Source organism: Chelonoidis abingdonii, chromosome 14 (assembly GCF_003597395.2).
Source record: "Chelonoidis abingdonii isolate Lonesome George chromosome 14, CheloAbing_2.0, whole genome shotgun sequence".
Taxonomy (NCBI): domain Eukaryota; kingdom Metazoa; phylum Chordata; order Testudines; family Testudinidae; genus Chelonoidis; species Chelonoidis abingdonii.
In genome coordinates this window covers 17,301,058-17,321,647 of record NC_133782.1, presented here as the reverse complement: position 1 = coordinate 17,321,647, position 20,590 = coordinate 17,301,058, and the positions used below count along the sequence as shown (strand labels likewise).

Sequence of the window (20,590 nt, the reverse complement as noted above, 5' to 3'; positions counted from 1 at the left end):
GGGGGTGGCATTTTGCCGGGGGTGGGGGGCGGCAGGCGGCTCTGGTGGACCTGCCGCAGGTATTCCTGCAGAGGGTCCCCTGGTCCTGCAGCTCTGGTGGACCTCCCGGAGGCACACCTGTGGCAGCTCCACTGGAGCCGCGGACCAGCGGACTCTCCACAGGAATGCCTGCGGCAGGTCCACTAGAGCCGCAGGACCAGCGCGCGGGGCGGTGAAATGGCCATGCGCCTAGGGCGCTAAAAACACTAGCGCCGGTCCTGCTGGCAAGAGGCCGTCCCTGCCTGAAAGAGCTTACACTTTAAGTAGACAAGACATACAAAGGGTGGGAGAAAGAAGTATTATCCCCATTTTACAGCTGGGGAACAGAGGCAGAAAGAGATTAAATGACTTGACCAAGGTCACACAGGCAGCCAGTGGCAGAGCTGGGACCTGAACCCTTATCTGTTGAATACTTTAACCATAAGGCCATCCTTCCTCTCAATACTTCCTTGACCTGAATGGGATTCTATAGGGACATACCATAAATCAGAGCAGAATTAGGCCAAATGGCTCTGACCCTGAGAATTGACAGTTTAATTCAGATTTAAGTTGAAGTGTTTCTGGTGAAGGGAAGCAGCACGGAGATCAGCACTGAAAGGCTCTTATTGAAAGGGAGGTCACTTTATGCATAGGAAGAAGGGGGCAGTACCAGGTTTAGGGTATGCGGGGGGGTGGGGACTGTGTAGCCAGTGGAAAGAAAGAAACAAGTTGGTAGGCACGAGGCTCAGCAAGAGACAGTAGAGAGACCAAAGGAAATGAGCAGAGATGTAGGCAGGGTGGAATTGGGTAACACCTTGATGGGAAAGAAAAGAAGACTGAATAAAACAAAGAAAGGAGATTTATTTAATTTTTCTGGGGATATAACATGAGTGGGACACTTTTTCTAACCATTCAGATACACAACTTCACAATTATACATCTAATTTGCACACAGAGTTATCCTGTTTTTTCCACAAATTGATTTTGTAATGCAGTACTTATGAAAAGTGTCAAGTATATCTGCATATTTCAATTACCTGATTTGCATGCTAAATCCCAGTAATTGTGTCACAAATTAGGTACTCATTTCTTTTTGCACAAAAATGCATAAGTAACTCATCCTAAATGACAGACCTAGGCTTTGTCTACACAAAAAGTAGCAGTTACACACCAAATTAGTTAAAACTGTGCAAAATCCCTGTGTGGGTGCCCTTAAATTGATTTAAACCTGGATTACATCAATTTAGTTTAAACCGATTCCTTACTGAATGAAGCTAAATCAATATGCAATAAATAAGGATCCACACAGGGGGTTTGCACCATTATAACTAAATGGTTTTAAAACATCCACCTTTACCTGTAGACCAGGCCTTCCAGCTCTCTAGTCTTTTCACAATTACCATGTTACAGAACCTGCTGATACAAGTTCTCCACCCAAAACCATAAAAATATTGTGGTGGATGAAAGAACAGATAGGATTTGTTGGTATCTACTAGATAACTGAAACTTCAGAGAAAGAGACCAACTTTAAGATGGGTTATGCTTAAAGGAATCAAATTATCTTTTCAACAGAAGATTTTTTTAAACATCTAATATTTATATTGCCCTAGTGCCTAGTAGCCCTGAATCAGGACTCCACTGTGTTATGTGTTGTACAAACACAGAACAAAAAAGACGATTCCTGCCACAAAGATCTTGCAATCCAAGTAAACTGTTACATGACTTCGGCAAGAGGTGCTGTCCATGCCCACGTTATCAATAACTGTGTAACACGCTTCCCATGCCAAAGAACAGTGTTGACTAATAGGCACTGGAACCCAATGTAGAACTCTACAAGCAGCATCTTTAAAGACAATAATTCAGTAAATCAAGGTGGATGTATTTGTGCACTACCCAGAAGTCAAAAATCCCGTACTCATTCTGCAGTTTAATGGGCACACAGAAATATGGAATTATATATGTCCCAGTGATCAGCTAAGATTGAATTGGAGTCAGTTGTCACTCAAGTGAGAGACCAGAGGTGTCTAACTGACATGATAAAAAAAGTCTTATATTTCACTAGTTGAATTGAATATCCTAAAGTGGCTATTGGCCAGGGCTAGGAACATTTAATGAGATCACATTTCACTTACCTCACTGTCATAGGTGAGAGTCTTAAATTACACCTATAAAACAACCTTCTATGTGTAAACATAGATAAGGAATACACCGTACATGTCAAGTAACAAAATGAGCTCCATTACCTCAATTGATTTGAAATGCAGCACAGTTATCACAGTGGGGAAATATCTTTGTACCTCGATGGCAAGGTGAGGATATAGGCACCCTGAATCATACAGAAGGGCTTGGAAGCACTGGTGGTTCAAAGGTAGTATAGCAATTACTGGAGCTGTCGACCTCTAGGGAGAGATCCTGCAGCCCTTGCTTCTTCCAGTCTCCCACTGAAATTAACAGGAGCTCTGCTTTGACAAGGTCCCCAGTGTTAGACCCCAAATCTGTGTGAATTTTACCATAGGACTGACTATAAATTAAGTATGGACTTCAGGATTGGGCCCTATAGGAGTAACCCACCTGATTCAAACTTAGCTTTGAAAAACAAAGTAAAAAATATAAAATCCAATTTAATTTTAGTCAGTTATCTATCTTAAGAGTTCAACATCAAAAGTTAACTGTCAGACATGCCATTCAGCACCCAAGGATCTGGTCTCAGAATTTCAGTCCTCTCCTGTGGCATCAGTATAATCTGCCTTAATACATTGCAAAAGCAGGTTTCAGAGTAGCAGCCGTGTTATGGGCCATTACACAAAGACTATTTCCCCATGCTTATTTCTGCCCCTTCCCCCTCCCCCCCCCAGTTTCTCACATCTCCTTGTCAATTGCTGGATATGGACCATATTCATTACCACTACAAACAGTTCTTTTTCTCTCCTGCTGATAATAGCTCACCTTAACTGATCAATCTCCTTATAGTGTGTATGGTAACACCCATTGTTTCATGTTCTCTGTGTGTATATACACACACACACACACCTTCCTACTGTATTTTCTACTACATGTATCCAATGAAGTGGGCTGTAGCCCACGAAAGCTTATGCTCAAACAAATTTGTTAGTCTCTAAGGTGCCACAAGTACTCCTGTTCTTATTGCAAAAGCAGACAGACATGCACTTGGTATAGTCTACAAAAGCAGCAATTGTGTCAGCATTCCTTTAAAAGGGTAACAGGTACCATAGACTACAGACAGGGTTTCTTGGCAGTTGAATGCTGCAGCACCTGCAGAGATCAATCAGAAGTTTATGTGAGAAAGATTAGAGGTTAAAAAAAGCCATATGCCATATGAATGGCCTAAATTTAATTCTGTTTGCTGGCAATGTGTGTGAGGGGAAAGGTATTTGAGGATACTTGCTGACAATTTGGTATTTGGTATTTTTTGTTTCTTTAATTCTGTTTTCTGATTTAAAAATAGCATGAAAATCTAAATTATACAGGAGAAAATGTCTATTCAAGAACTAGCCCACCCCGAAATGATACTTGGTGAAGATAATAACAACCCTATACCCATCCATCCAACCCACATACACGAGCTTTGCAGTGCGCCCTAAAGGATAACAAATCTTTCAGAGCAAGGATCGTAAATTCCAGAGTTGAACATCCTTAACAAAAAACAATACCACCAGCCCCCTGCTGCCAGCCTCCTTCCTTTTAAATCAAGGAGCTGCTAGATTCAGTTCTGCTGCCAATTGCAATGTTCCTCATGCCAGCAATGATAATATTCCCTAGGTCTAGAAAAATATATAAACACAGAGTCCATCTTGGGCTTGGGTCTGAATTTAGTCATATCCCAGCATATTGGCCCCTAGAGAGTACAGTGATAGGCTGATTAGACAGACAAATTTTAAATGAAATATAACTGCAAAATTATAGGAGAAAATATTCTGGATCAACTAGATTTTTTTAGGCCAGGTTTGCTATTGTTTGTCTGAATCCTGAAGAGGATTTTTCTAGTTACTATTTCCTCTGTGTCATAAACAGATAGTAGGAGTTAACAGAACAGAAGTACTTTATATCTCTTTTGACTGTAAAGGGTTAACAAGTTCAGTAAGCCTGGCTGTCACCTGACCAGAGGACCAATCAGGGGACAGGATACTTTCAAATCTGGAGGGAGGGAAGTTTGTGTGTGTGCTGTTAGTTTTTGGTTGTTGTTCTCTCTGGGTTCTGAGAGTGACCAGATTGCAACCAGGTTTCTCTCAAACTCTCCAACAAGGCTCTATAAGTTCAGCCATAGTTGGTACTAGTAGATAAGCGAGTTAGGCTATGTTTGTTTCTTTATTGCCCAAATGTGCATTTGCCTTAAGGAGTTAAATTGATTTTCTGAAAAGATTTAATTATGTACTTGATACTTAGGCTGGGAGGGTAATTCCATTCCATAGCGAAAAGACCTTTACCTATTCCCTCTTACAATTTAACAAAGATAAATATTTTTACTGTTTTTCTTCTTTAATTAAAAGTTCTTGTTAAGAACCTGATTTTTTTTTATTCTTGGTGAGACCCAGAGGACGGAGTCTGGATCACCAGGAATGGTGGGAGAAAGGAGGAATGGGGAGAGAAAGGCTTATTTCTCTCTGTGTCAGGAGACTTTCTCTCTCAGAGAGTCTGCGGAGGGGAAAGAGAAGGAGGGGGGAGGTGATTTTCCCCTGTTAAAGATCAAGGAGTGAAATCACTAGGACTTCCGGGAACGCAGGAGGGGAAGCCGGGAGAGGCAACGTGGATAAGGGTTACTTCCTCGGTGAAAGATCCAGAGGTCTGGCTCTTGGGCCACAGCAAGTTTTAGGGACCAGAGTCGTACAAGCACTGGAATTCTGCTGGTGGCAGCGCTACAGGTTCTAAGCTAGTAATTGAGCTTAGAGGAATTCATGCTGGTACCCCATCTTTTGGACGCTAAGGTTCAGAGTGGGGAATTATACCATGACACTCTGAATTGCCATTTTTAAATGTAGACAGATAACAACAGATACCTAAATCAGCAGGCAGTTGTGAGGCTTACTTAATTAATATATTTAAAGCACTTTAAGATCCTTTGATGAAAGAAGCTAAGAAGTGCACAGTATAATTAGTATGTATTATTAATAAACCTCCAGCACACTGATAGGAGAAGAGAGACTTTTGTCATCCAAAAGTTCTTAATTCTGTCTTTCATACCAAAAGTAAGACAAAATTTAAAAAGCAAGCAAACAAAAATGTGGAGCTCTTTATTCCACAGTAGGCTGCAGGTTCTTCTGATAATAGAATGTAGAACCATCACCGTGTAAGGCAAATTATCATGCTACTTTTCTCTCATGTTTTTGAGGAATACAAAGAATGGAATATGACAAGATACAAGGGGAGTTATTTTGCTCTCTGTCATTGGGGCGAGTGAATATAACTACTCTGCAAAGTTGTAAACAGAGCCTATTAAATGCACAATCATCAGTAAGATTAAAAACCATACAGAGTCAAAGTGCTCAAAGCAATCGCTGGATGCTTTGATACAAAACAGGCACATTACAAAGAAAGCATGAGTCGCTGCGTTTAAACCCCATGCATGCCCAGTAGGATCTAGATATTTTGAGAGGTCTGAAGATACACAGTCTGTAGTGGATTCTCATGCAATTTTATAGAAATGCTGAGCTCTCTTTTCTGGCAAACCTACCTCTTGAGTGCGCATGGGTAGGATCCTGCATCATTGGAGAGGAAAGATGTTCCAGTGACTAGGGTGCTAGGTAGGGATTTAGGCGATTATATGGTGATGGGGGCCATATAATAGATTGCCATTGACTTCACATGTCATTGGATCAGGACATATACTGCCATTGTTAAATGGTCGTTTTAAACCCAAATATTACCCACTTCTCCATGTTTCCATTACTGATTTAAAAAAAAATGTTAGTGAATCAGTTACTTCAGTGGAGCTATGTTGATTTACACCAACTGAAGACCTAGCCTACTGTATTTACAAGAAACAAAACAATCCCCAGAAACGTAGAAGATTTGTTAAGTTCTTGCTTCGATTTTTGCTTATTGCTATTGCTCCCTTGATCTTAAGATGATGATAAGTCTTGAAAAAACAATGTCAAAGAAATGAGAGAACATGTCCGGAATCCAGTTTGGCCATCACAGAAACCTAGACTCTACTGTGCTCAGGGCAGAGCCATGATAAAGTTTGGAAGTTTTGTAATCAGTCGTCAGTAAAGTCAAGCACGTATATGAGACTTCGCATGTCATGAAATTTCCAGTGGAAGTTCTGAAGCTAGTCCTATAATCTAATGCCTGTACTTCAAAAGCCTTTGTAGAAAGGCTTAGACAGGTAAATCTTTGATAAATTATTCAACTTACTCTTTTAGCAGAATGATTAGTTTAAAAAAATGTATCCTCAAGGTTTCTTAATTATAGACACCTATATTTATTTTAGTGTTGTGCCTTTGAAATGGTTTCACTAATCATCGCCAGTCAGAAGGTATTTTTGGTATTTATTCTATTTACATAACACAAATGACACTTAGAAATCCAATTTATTAGAAGATGAGGGATGGCAGAGAAAATAGTGACAGTTTGTGAATGGGAAAAAAAGAGTTAATTTACAACAAATATTAGTCACAATGAATCAACCAACCAGCTCTTACATCTCCAATGATAATATTAATTTTCCTACACTCTCTGTATCAGTTCTGGCTGGGATGAGGAATCAATGTCAACCTGTGTGTGACTGGATGCAGCTTCAGAGACTGCTGAATGAAATCAGCTGCATACAGGATGACCAGATTATCAAGCACACACACTGCAACTGTTGAGCAACCTTCTAATTCATATGAAGGATGTTTTATCAAAATAAATGCTCTCATACACAGGTGGACGTTATTCCCACTTAGAACAGACCAACTCAATGGAAAGGTCTTTTGATAACAACAGTATCATAGGTAGGCTTTATCTGTAGAATCTGAATGTCAAATAATATGGAAATATATTGATTATATTATAAAACAAAGCTGTGGCCTTGAATTTTTTACTGTATTGGGAGAAAGGAATGGGAGAGGGGGAGGGGAGGAAAGCAGCTTGCTACTGTTATAAAAATGTTCTTAGTTAAGTGTAATTCCCTTAACTATGTAACACCTTCCTTGAACAAGTTAATGATTTCAGTGTTTGATAAGAGCTACAGGAAAAAAATCTTGTAGAAATTAATGGAACATAAGAATATTTCCACCAAGTTTTTGAACTATTCTACAGGATTTAATCAATAATTGTATCCCTATCATAGAATTCCATAGGATGGTTCTTAAAATCTATCAGCATAGAAAGGATTTGGCTCTATATTAAATGTCATAGGCTTTTAGAGTAACTTCTGTACAACGCTATTAAATTTCTATACAACCTTTCATTCCCTATTAAGTTCTACAAGACTTCTCCATAAGGGCTGGAATCCTTAAACTAGGTATAGCTACATGAAGACAAAGATGGGCTTAAACTGCCTCCCTAGAGTAAGGACATTGAAACGGCAGCAAACTATAATCTCATCTTTGGTAGATCAACTAATGTTTTACTACTGCAGAACACAGATTAGGTAACATTTGGTACCTGGAACACTTGTCTGTACTAACAACAAAATCATGTCATGGGCAATGTGGTCTAGTAGTTACAACAAGGCACTGTGTGGCAGAATTCCTGGCTTCTTGTCCTGACTCTGCCACTGATTTGTCATATGACCTTTGGAAAGCCACCTAATCTTTTGCTTCACTTTACAAATGTATAAAATGAGATAATTGCATGCCACATCTGTGTTACAAGGCATAAGCATTCAATCTTTTCAAAGCACTTTCAGAGCTTTGCTTGATAAATACAGACATTATTATAGTAAAAAGGAACTGTTGTTATAGTAAAAAGAAACTCAATGGAAGTTTTACCATTTGGACCCTTGGCTGATATCATGAGAGATAAGCAACTACCATGCTTTGACTATTTCTATATTAGCATTTACTATGGCTATGTCTACACTACCGTGGTAAGTCAACCTAAGTTACATTACTCCAGCTATGTGAATTGTGTGTGTGTGTGTAAGTATTAGGGAAGAAAATTCAAAGGCCCTGCACAGGAATGTCTGGCTCTTATGTAGGGTTTCTCTAGGCTCCAGAGCTAAATCCCTGCCTCAAGATTCAGGATGAGCACTGCTGAGTCATGCTGGTAGATATATCCAACTAAGCTCCAGCAAGTTTCAAAGGGGACAGAGAAAATTAAGACACAGGAGAACCTGGTGGGAAACCATGGGAACAGCCAAGCTTGGGGGAAGAAGATTAGGCTGAGGTTTGTGTTGTTGTACTGAATTACCAATAAAGGGAAATCCCAGGGAAGGAGGGAGTTTGGACACTACCTCAGAGCTGTGTGCAGGGTAGAAAAGTTAAGAGATACCAGAAACCTAGACACTGGAAATAGAAATGACCTGTTAGATCACGTAGTCTGCCTGTGCTAAAAGAAGTATGTTTCCTGTCTCCCTTCGTCAGAATACAATTTTTATCCATTAAATTTAGTGGGAGCAAGAGATACCAGCTTCTTTAGACAGGACTAATATTAACATGTTAACCATACTGATTGGCCACACTTGCCTCTTCTGCTACTGCCAGGTACCTCCATAGAGTAAATCGTATTGACTGTGTTTATTATGAGAACTAAATGATCAGCTGTGAACTTTCACTGACATAAATATTTTGCCATTAGTAATAACAAATAGCATACTCTTGTAATTGTGAAAGTAGCACTGGATTATTCTGCTTTACAAGTTAGGAGAAACCTAAAGGCAACCCTGAATCAAAGGAATGGACAATAGAAGGAGCTGATAATTAGGTGCCAAGTTTTATTCCTAAAAACCAATGGTGGGGACATTTATCCCAGCAAATAAAATGAATTAAAGTTGGTGTTTTTAATGGGAAGGAACTGATTTCCACACAGTTTAAGGGTACAATTGCAAACACCATTTAGCATGCAGCTACAAATACGAGCCTGCGCAAATCAAGTAATCACATGGTCTGTTGATCAGAACTGGCAATCACTGCATGCGATTATTTGGTTTGCACTCATATTTGCTCTAATTGCATGCACATAACTATGAATATAACTGCACACCTAAATTCTTTGAAAAATCTAGCCCAGAATTCTTCCCATGAACAACAATCAGTAATAAACACCTGCAGTTAGAGCTGAGCAAAATTTGGAATTTCTATGCCCCAGGAAATTTTGACATTAACAGATTTTTATCCCAAATTGGGATTAAAAATTGAAATTTTTCATGGAATGGAAATTCTGATAAATTCTGAGTTGGAAGTGTCAAAAGTTTTCATGTTGCCATTTTTGATGAAAATATTTTGACATTCCCAAAATCAAAATGTTTTCATTTGTTAAAATGAAGCATTTGGGGTTAGTTCGAGTCAGTTCAATGTTAAACTGCATTTTTCCATGGCAGTGCATTGCCTTGTGGGAGCTGTAGCTCAGGAACTGGAGACCTCCATTCTTCTCTGTGGGCCATACTCCTTTGCTGGAGTGTCATATGACTCAGTGATGCACCACACAGAATTTGGTTAGCAGGAAATCTGCATTACCTCATGGGAATGCAGGGAGTTCAGCGTCCTCTGGGATCGGGTGCTCAGCCCATAGGACAGAATGTAACTCCCATAAGGCAATGCACTGATAAGTAAAACATTAACCAGCATTTCTGTATCTTATCCTATATGGAACATTTCAAATCTGTTCAACAAAACAAAACGTTCTAATTCAAATCAAATTGACCCAAAACAAAATATTTAACTTTCATTTTCCTCATGGAAAATATATATTAAAAAAAATCTGCAAAATTGAGGTTCTCTCACAGAAAATGTTTATTTAACAGAAACTGCATTTTCTGCCAGAAAATAATCCTAATGGAAAATTCCTGATTGGCTCAATCTGCAGTCATTTTCACATATGCCAAAATGCAAATTATTTGTTCAAATACAGCCCTGATGGAAGGGACATAGTCCCCCCGAAATCACCAAAGTTGCACTAAGGTTGAATTTGGTTCACCGAGTGTAAGACAGGCTTGCCACAGGAGACTGTAAACTCCTCACAGCAGGAAACAGACCTTTGGTGCATGTGTGTCTTGTACAGCACTGAGTACATTACTGGCTTATAACAATAAGTACATTTAAATAAAGACACTATTTTTAAAAACATGGCTACCTGGCTCTGGCAATAAGGTCAGGCAGGAGATTTCCAGGAAGATCAATGAATTAGAGAGGTTCCCTGCTGCTGAAGGAATGAAACCACAGTCTGAGAACCAGCTGAGTGAGTTTCTAAATGGGGCTGTTGAAAGCATGGGAGACAGAATAAAATATAGCAAACAGTGACTTGGCAAATGAGAAGGAGGATAAGGAAGGGAGAAAGCCTAGTGCAGTGGAGAATGAAACATTTATGGGAGAGATTTTCAAAGGCACAAATGGGAGCTGGTGCCTAACAGCCCTTCATGATTTGAAATTTTCACCCCTGAATATTTTGCATTTCTGTAGCACCTGTTATCTAGAAACTTGGCATTAGCAAATAAGCTTCACAATCCCAGATGTGAACCCAGAAGTGACTTGTTCAGCAAGCAGTAGAACCAGGGAGTCTTGTTTTCCTTTCCCCTGCTCTAACAGCTAACCACGCTCCTTGGGAACAAGGTGAGTGTTGGCTGCAAACATGTAGGATTTAGATTGCACTGACGAACACTAGTGAGGAAGCTATGGAGCAAAAGCAGAAGAGAAATGCAGCTAGCAGCACATCTCATCTGCAGTTACAGTTACATATACACATCAGGTAGTTTCACGTACAAATAACTAATCAGATGTATTTTCATGTGCAACTGCAGTCATTTCACAACCAAACTAGACAGGCATTTGCACACTTATCGTGAGGAAAAAAAAAATGTGGCTTATAATGTGAAAAGAGACTGAGTTAATAGCATGCATGACCAGACAGAGGGTGCTAGTGAGGCGATAGAGAATATCTTTGGTGTGCATCAACTGAAACATTTCATTTGGATTTCAACATTTCTTTTTTTTCCCCCTTCATCTAATTTGCTTAGATTTCAAACCAAAAACATGTTTCAAATGGAAAACCCAGAATGTTTTATTACAAATAAAAAATGTCAAAACAAAAAACATTTTGACCACTACATTTTTTTCTAACTTTTTGTTTTTGAGTTGGGAGATTCACCGACCTTGTTTCATAAACACTTTTGTTTTTCAAAAAATCAGCAGTTTTCAACCCAAAAAGTTTAATGGAAAAGAACCCGACCAGCTCAATTCTGGGGATTGTAGTTCAGAGGAACTCTGGGAACTGTAAGCACAGTAAGGCATTCTGGGAAGGTGGAATATAAGTAGCAGAGAACACTGAAGGGAACAGCGCATATTGTTGGCTCTCCCCAGGGAAAGGATCTAAGTGGGGTTTAGGAAGAACCTGGGAAGAGACCCAGAGATACAACTGAAGGACTTGCAAATGTACCCGAGGAAGGAGTGATGTTTGGGGCTAGAATAACGAGCAACTGGGAGGAGACATGGAGAGAGTGGCAGCTGCTTGTGCATCTCCATCAAACTGCAGTGGAAGAAGCCCAATAGGCAAGACTGTCAATGGTCCAAAAAGGAGGTGAATCCATGCACCAAGGGGTGGAGGCTTTGGACTGATATTAGATTTCTGTTTACCTTGGAAGGGCAGGAGTTTACTTGGGTTTGATAAAGAGCTAAATTAACCGACATAGAGGAGGGGAACCAAAGCAGTAGCTGTGTTGGACAAACGAAGAAGGTAAACCACACCTACGAGCCTACAGCTGAGCAAAACGTAGACAGTCCCCCTTTAATGGAAGCAAACATATCACCTGGCAACCTGGCTAAGAGATAGGAGATAAATGATGGCAGTGGGAAGGGGAGAGTCTGATATACTGCTAGCTGCTTCGTCAAGTGGGTATTCACCCACAAAAGCTTATGCTCCAATACTTCTGTTAGTTTATAAGGTGCCACAGGACTCTTTGTTGTTTTTTAGAGATGAATGAGAAATGGATGTCGTATGGGAATTTGAAGACATTTATAACCTGTTATGTGTAAAAGCAGAATCTTACAGAAGTAGCATCTCAGATGGATTTTTTTATTTTTGTTATAATAGTCATAAGGAAAGAAGAGAATTTATGGAGGAATCTCATTAATCCCAACGTAAGGCATCCTGAGATTAACAGCATAGAGAAATGGGCAGCTGAGAGGAAAAAGCTGCTGTACAAATTCTAGAGGCAGACATAATATGATTACTGAATTGGAGCTGCATGTTTTCAAGGATAAATTTGATATTATTGCAACAGCAGAAATATGTTTGAAACAGGGAAATACATGGAAATTTAGCACGCCAGAATGGAGAGATTTATACTCCTAATAAAGCAAAAGGAGAGGGCAGCATAGGAGAAGAATTAATATGACAATATGCAGAGCAGCTTTACAGGCAGGGGGATGTGGGTGATTTTGACATGGTGCTCTAGGCCTGCAGGGCAATTAAAAAAAATAAAATAAAATAAAATCAGGTCATGCAGGAAAGTCTGTAAGAAGATCAGAGGTTTATATTTTTTTCCAGTGGAACACTAATTGTTCTGATATTGATCATGGTATGAATTTATGAAAACTAAAAGAAGAACTTTTTTCTTAAGAGGCAGGAAGACTGTTTCTTATAGAGTTGTTTGAGAAGTCTAGATGGTTAGAGGATTTCAGGTAGCGATCACTAGTAAAACGAGCCACGCATGCTACTTAAACTTTAGCTGGTTTGTTTTGTAATTTATTTATACAGTCAAGCTTGGACCAAATGCAGTCTCTGGTTTCCAGGGAAGTCCTAGTATCTAGATGGTTTTATGGCTTGGCAGACTAAGACCCCAAGAGAATGAATATTGGGCAGAGGTCACTGAGCGAGTGAATGGATCGGCTGAGGTTTAATCCCAGGGACCAGGGAACTGCCAGACTCGAAGAATGCCAATATCTGACATATTCATGAGGTTCAAGTCCTGGAAAAGCAATATTCCCATCTGACTATTGGAAGGCCACTTTTAGGGAATTGCAAGTGAAATCAACCTTTAGCCCCGTTAGAAAAAGAGCTATTTAAAAAAGAATCTGCAACTCAGTTTCATCCAGGTTAAATCCAAAACAGAAGCAAGGGCAACAGAGGCCAATGTGGTTAAGTAGGGATATAATGGGCGGTCCACTGTAAGTAGAAGGCTTTTAAAAAATATAGACAAACTGGTAAGGAGCATTGAGAGATCCATAAAAATAAACTGATGTAAGTTACAAGGATAAGCAGAGGAGCAGAAGGAAACATTGACTAAAATTACAGTGAATATTTCAGCTAACAGTAAAGGATTCTGCAAGTATAGTCACAACAGTCCGGAGAAACTGATCCATTAAAGGAACCAATAGGAATTAGGGGCAAGAGATAAAGAAAAAATAGAAGACTTTGTTAGACAGGTTTGTTACAGGAATGGAGAGTAGTCTAAGGCTCTGACCCTGCAAACGCTTATGAACAGGCTTAACTTTATGCATGTGAATAGTCGCTTTGAACACAGCTGGACTAAACAGAGCTCAGTAAAACTACTCATGCATATAAAGTTAAATACCTGCGTAGTTCTTTGTAGGACTGGGGCCCAATGCTGCAACTGTATTACGGTATTGTGGGGAGGAGTGTAATGTGAATGGAAGAGTGGAAATGGATAGTATTTATAATATATATCTCTTTAGCACCCATCTTTATTGGGCCTGGGTGCTTGGCGGATAGGGGTTGAGTGGAACGGCCCTTCATGAGGCAAACAACGTGTTAAGAAAAGGTAATACACATTTCTCAAGTCTTAAGGAAAATGGCATCAACAATTAATGAGACATAAACTGCTGTTTTGAGAAGTTCTCTGATACCAGCTCCGATATTTGGAGGCTCTCAGGGGTCAGGATATTAGCAAATCTAACAATATTATTCCTATTTTATTTAGGCACTAATATGCTCAGCACTGTAGAAGACAAATAAGACATTCCTTGCCCTGAGGAGGTTACAGCATAAAAGCCAATCAAAGATTCAACAAGATGTATGGAGAAACCCAGAGGAAATGTTAATTTAATATGTTTATTTTTAGTTCATTCATGCAGTCTCTCTTTTTTTTTTTAAATAAATAAATTAAAGAGCCACTTCTGCCCTGATATACCTACCTCTTCCTTTAATGGTGTTGGGACTAGAGCAAAATTGGGCCCAACATGTTTATCAGATATACTGCAGAAAGTTATTCTGGATTTGTTAGGTTACGTGTTGTAGAGAAAGTATTAGAATAGAAACAATGAGGAGAGATTTAGTTAGGGAGCCCACCTTGAAAAACTTAATCCAATTAGGACTTGTTCCTTATCATCTAACTGAGAGATGGGGCAGAGCTGACAAAGGAAAAGCATGCAGAGGGGAGGAGGAAGGTTAATGCTTTGTTGAAGTCCAGCACTGGCTTATACAAAGGCTCGGGTGCAGAAAGTACAATAGTTTGTTGAATTATTTTAAAATTGCTTAAGCAGGAAACTGCAACCACCTTATATATGTGACATATTTAACTGGAAAAAATCTTCTTCTGGGGAGCAACAAATCCAGAGACAGGAAAGAGCAAATAGCACAGATGAGAATTCTACTGACTCAGGAGGAGATTCGGGGTTGAGAGGGGAGAAGTAGAAAGAGGTTGTCGAAGTATTTCAGCCTAGCCCAACTGTAAACTGGGGAGGGGTGTGGGGAAGAGGGATGAGACAGGAAATGCTGCTTTGCACCAGCTGAAGGACACTTTGGTGACAACTACTGGAACAGATTACTAGGTTCCCTTTCCTTGGGAAAGGTTTGAATATCGTGGAGAAGGTACTATGTTGGCAAAAGCAGAAATAGTCTCATTTTACGAAGCAATGTGAAGGAGGGTTAAGCTAGCAGAAGAATTACTTGGAGGTCGCCTACTTCTGTTAGAAGGACTTACATGTATGCAATAGCTAGATGAGGTGAAGCAGGGAGTCCAGATTCAGAGAATTCAGTCTTAAAGTCATGATAACTGGGCACAACTGTTTGATTCTGATAATAATGGGTCAGACCCCCAAATCCTTACTCTGTCCTTTCCGTGGCCAGCTTCCCAGTGACTTCAGTCAGGCCTCAAGCCTGTGTCAGGATCGGGCCCAATAAATACAATAGGTGGATGAGCTCTCAAGGAAGGTTATCCAAGCAAAGAGTCCACGGTGTACAAACCCAAGAGTAGCGAGTGGGAGTGAGGGGAGAAGTATCCACAAGCAAGGAGGCAAAAGTTTCACTAGGCCTAGTGGCCTTTTTCTGCCTAATCGAATCATTAATCATACCTCTTTTCCTTGCTACAGTTAAAATACAGATTCTAATCATTTGTCTTCAAATATTCCAGCAGTTCCCGGACAAATTACAGCACCACGTCAATTATAAGCGTGAAACATCAGAGGGATAGCTTAACATGGGAAGGGCAATAATGCATTTGCAATTCACTCTAGATTAGTCCAAAGCCTGCAGTGCTGAATGCACTTACTCTGAGAATTTTCTCAGAGATAAACCTAGAGTGTATTTCACTTATAAATCATAAAAGACACTCATTTGGCAAGAGTGACCCCCTGCTCATATACAATAAATCGGGAACTTCAACAGTCCCTAATGGATTTTGAGTCAGTGCCACAAACAGCTAAGCCCAGGGCCTGTGTTTCAGGATTCCATAGCTGTGCCAAAATATGCCTATAAATTATTAACATCTTCAGCAGAGTCATCTGTGCCGTTTGAAATAAAAAAGACATTCTGTGTCTCCGTCTGTCATTAAAAAAGCAATAACCAATTCATCAAAGCAACACACCTTTCCTTTTCCCTGCTAGAATAAATCATTATCCCACACACACTCTCTTCAAACTATCTTCTCAGAACTTTAAAGACACTTTTGTTCATATTGGCAATGCTGCAATAGAAACAAACCCATTTTTCAAAATCAAAAACAAACAAAACATAATCCACCTGCTACAGGGACAAAGATCCAATTTGCATGTAGAAATGTAAATTAAGCAGATAACACTGAGAAAAATAGCTCTCCTTTCATTTTGGTATGCAGCAGTATTGCAGGAGCACTGGTCCCAGAAATGTCAAGTTTTCAATCCTTTAATGTTCAGTCTCTTGTACTTTCCAGTTCTTAATACTGCATTTCCACCTCTTTTAACCTTTATTTTTTATCTCCACAGTTACAGAATAGTCATGTTTGTTTGCAGATGCTTCATCACTAATGAAAATGTGCAGCTGCCAGGACATTCTCTAATACAGAGCAGCTAATTAGCTGTCAACTATGACACTAATTTCTCAGAACTATGATGTTCTTTTAAAATTATATTAAAATAGAACTGCAAGATCAAAGTGTAACAACTTCAAACCAAGCAACACATCAATCATTTATTAACAGCCAAGGAATTTCAACAGCATTGTATAGAGGGGGAAAATTAAAATCTGCTAGAAGCTGGTAAGAAAAAGATTTAAAACACTGTCCTCAGTAAAACTGAGGACTAAAAGTGCCTGGTGCTTCCTTGGGGCATTTGCATTTTACTCTGAAAAGTTAAGATAAGCCTTGAAAGGCAGCATGTATTAGTGCAGCCATGGTTGCTTAACACTAGCTTGTTAGAAATGATTCTGAATAACCCTATACTGAGTGATACATACTATTAGATTTTTACTAGTTCAATTCAAGCTAGTAAAACTCATAGGAAACTCTATATAGATCATTACAGTTTTGGACCAAGATTGGACATTTACTGTGACAGTGCATCAAAACAAGACACAGGACAAGCAGTGAATAAACCCTAACTGCTCCTCAGAGACCTTGCCAAACCTACAGTAAAGCAGCCCATGCTTTAGATAAACTAATGAGGTTACACTTCTCACTGTAATTGTGCAGCTGGACCAACTGGCCTCTGAGGACTGGATGACTTCTGATGTTTATTTTTCTTTCCTCAACTCTTTCCTCTACCCACAGATGATGATAATTAATAGAAAATCTTGCCCTGTTTTGCATGAGCAGGGTAGAATTGTGTGGGAGGCCCTCCCACTCTCCCAGACTCTCCCCCCACACACAAAAAACCAAACACTATATCCAGAAAAGCAGAAGAGCCAGAGATTCCATGAAGTCCACTAGGGACTTGGCTATTGTTAATGAATGTTACATGGAAGACGCTCAAACTTGGTGTGAGGGCACCAGTACAAATGTTTAAAGGCACATACATCTAAGCTGTGTCCCCTCGGTTTGCTTATGACAGTTGACTGTCAGGAACCCGTTTCAGCCCCCCACGGGCAATAGTGAGCAGGGATTTGAGAGTTACCTTGGCAGCTACTGAAGAGTTGGGTTTCTCTAGAAGATCCCAGAGTTTTTTCCTCTTGTCGGCGCAGCAGGTGTTATCAAATTCCTCCCCTTCCCTTTCCCTCAGCGTCTCGGCTTCTCTCTTCAGCTCCTCGTTCATCTGCTCCTTCTTCTGGTGGTACCTGGCCTGGCAGCAGGACTCCAGGTAGATCTCGTCGATGCCCCAGTAGTCCAGTTCTTGGCTGAAGGACAAGGCGCACATCTCCTCCATCATGTGCAGCTTGGCCGTGCGGTAGAAGTTCAAGATGGACGTGAATGCCCCCGGGTGCCGGTCAAAGAAATACTCGTTCTCCTCCAGGTTATAGTCGTCACATATCTCCATGAGGGACTCGTGCGTGTTGCAGTCTCTCAGTTTGCCCAGCCTGGTCCGGGGCAGCCTGTCCAGGGTTCGCCAGAGAACTTCATGCGCCAGCCCCCCCACGTTGAGTTTGACCCTCCGGGAGCAGGCCTTGCTCCGAACGATCTCCATGGGGTCGGGAGGCAAAGAAGTAGACGACCGAGATCCATGCTTGTTCATGCCCGCGGGCATCGCTGCCTCGGGAAGGCTCCGCGGGGCCGGGCGCTCACGCTTCCTAGCCGGCGGGCTTCACCTGTTCTCCTTCCCCTCCATGCCAAAGAGCTGCAAGAGAGAAGCCAAAGCCGCACGGGTCATTCCCCCTGCCCGCCGGCTCCGGGCGTCAATCGGAGCGGCCAGGAGCTCCAGGGGCCGCGGCTGTGGGCAAGCGCTGGCCGCTGTTCGGCCTCGTGGTGCTGAAACCGGCCCGCTCGGGGGAGGCCGGGGGAAAGCCGCCGTGCACCCGGGGGAGGCGGCCCCAGGGGCAGGGGGTACCAGGAGCTGGGGCCCGCCCCGGGGCGAGACTCGCGGGGTAACACGCGCCTTTCCAAGGGCTCCAGGCGAAGGGAAGGCGCTGAACGTGGCTCTGCCTTGGTTTATGCAGGGCTGCGAGGAATGAGAAACACAGATCGGGGCAATCTCCCCCCCCCCCAGCTCCCCGGGGCTTTAGCCGGACTTGCGGAAGCCAGGACCATTATTCTAGGCTGTAGGAGAGTTCTGGCCACACAGACACTAACCCCTGGGGGGACACACACAGTTCCCCCGCACCGTGCACCCAGCACGCACTCCTGGAGTGACATGGCCCCGGGACAGCCACGCCGGAAGCGAGGGATGTTTACTCAGCTCTAAAGTCATGGCAGGATCTATGTTTTTTTCTCTGCTTTCCGATTGCTTCTCTGCTTTCCGATTGCTTCTCCCCCTCCCCCCAGATCCTCCAGATTTCTTTTGTTAAACCCAGGTTAAGGAACCGTGAACTTAAAAAAAAAAAAATCCACAACCTTGTGTGGCGCTCAGCCCAAATCCTCCCGGACTGTTCGCAGAAGCCTGCAAGCCTCCAGTCCGCTCCTGTACTCCTCATCTGTTACCTGGTTATAAATTTAGCCCAAAGGCGTCAGGGATATAGGCTGCCGCTAAGGATTTACGTGATGACACGTAATTACGTATCCTGCCTGAAATACACAGTCCTCGCATGAAGAAAGTCTGGGGACAGGAGCAGCTACGGTAGATCGGAGCATGCATTGTATAGCGGGTGCTGAGAGCTCTTCCAAACGAGGGGAGCGGCTCTGGAGGAGACAGGGCTTCTTGCCATAAAGGGGGGGCGCTCTCCTCCCACGCCCCCCAAGATGTAGGGAGTAGATTATGCACGTAGGGTCAAGGGGGGACACTGTTCCCAGCTACGGGCTGCCTGCGTGCCTCGTCCTCTTGCTCAGCTGCAGATGCTTTTTATAACTCTCCGCTTGTGAATCTCCCGGAGGAGATTGGATGGGGGAAAGGGGGTGGGGGAGAGATGGATTGATTGCCAGTCACTTTGAACAACGCATTTCACATTTGGGAGACTCTCCCAGGGACTCTCCCCCATTCCCTCCCTTCTGTCCAACATAAATCAACGGAGGGTCAGTAAACAGTAATAAACCCAGCACACGCTTATTACGAAAGCAGCTGCCTTGCAACGTCCCCTGGCACTGTTGCTTACACCAGACAGCATTAAAATAAATCCAGTACAGATGGGAAGCAGTTCACACTGTCCTCCATGCCCAGCCTTCCAGCCCTATAAGGATTTCAAGGGGTCACGGGCGCGCTCTTTCACCTCTCATAGCCAGTGCAGGGATCCTGGCAATCAATCAAAGATCGACCGTGTCTTTAAACAGCAGCCGGGTCTGCTCCTTGACCGTGACCCTGGCTAGAGCCATAAACTCCGGCAAACGCTCCTCAACCTGCTTCCCCCTTTTCCCAGGCGAGCTAGGCTACCTACCTTCTTCGCCAAGGATCAAAGCCGGGCAGTCGACGGCCAACAGGGAACCTAACGGGTGGCTACATCCTGCATCAGCCAGAAAGCGATCAGCAAGCTGAGGCCGTTTGCACTGGCTCCCTGGAAGCCTTGGGCAGAGAGATCACAGTAATATTCCAGTATGTCCAAGAACCCCAGTGCTGGGAGGGCTGGGGAAGGGAAGCAAGGCAAATGGGTCCACAGACGCCGGAAAGCTGCAGATTATTCCCAGGATCCTTTTGCAAGCAGCTTCCCAAGGCCTGCACTTGGATGAGGCTCTCTCCCTCCGCCCCCGTTTACATTCCAAGATGGAGCCACATTTTCTCGTTTTAAAGATACAAAGGAAAGCGCCTCTCTTTCCTTGTGCTGTCTCTTAATGGAGATCAACAAGTCTGGTCTGAACCTCCAGCTTTTCCCTGCAATTCTGGCCCAGCCGCGTTTAGAGTGAATGGGAAGGTGGAGGTTGATGAGGAGGGCAGCGCCACCATGAGCTGGGATGCAGCATTGCAGGGGAAGTTAACACTTGCCTGGCCTGGCTGCACCAGGCTGGGGATGATTTACAAGGAAGGAGGAGCCTGGAGGAACTTTTATTACAGGAGTTTAGGAAGGGTGTGGGTAAGAGAGAGATTCCTGAGCATTTCTCCTTAAGAGAAGCTGCATCTCAGATTTTTTATTCACATACAAACCCAATCACACACACAATCCCTCTGTTCCCAGATAAAATGATACCACAAAAAGCCAACAAGGATTTGTGTCAGAATAGTAACTGTTAGGAGCTGAAAGCAAAGCT

The 20,590-nt window shown here is 42.2% G+C and overlaps 1 protein-coding gene across 1 annotated transcript in view; it reads right to left on the bottom strand.

Annotated features, from left to right (window-relative positions):
• KCNB1 (potassium voltage-gated channel subfamily B member 1) overlaps positions 1-20,202 on the bottom strand; it is a 210,040-nt gene extending 189,838 nt beyond the window's left edge. Inside the window, exons 1-2 of the mRNA XM_075072259.1 lie at positions 19,786-20,202; positions 17,442-18,098 (exon numbers count right to left, since the gene is read on the bottom strand). Of these exons, the coding sequence (XP_074928360.1) occupies positions 17,442-18,008 (567 nt within the window). The 5' untranslated portion in view covers positions 18,009-18,098; positions 19,786-20,202. The remainder of the gene's footprint in view (positions 1-17,441; positions 18,099-19,785) is intronic.
• Positions 20,203-20,590: the final 388 nt, after the last annotated feature.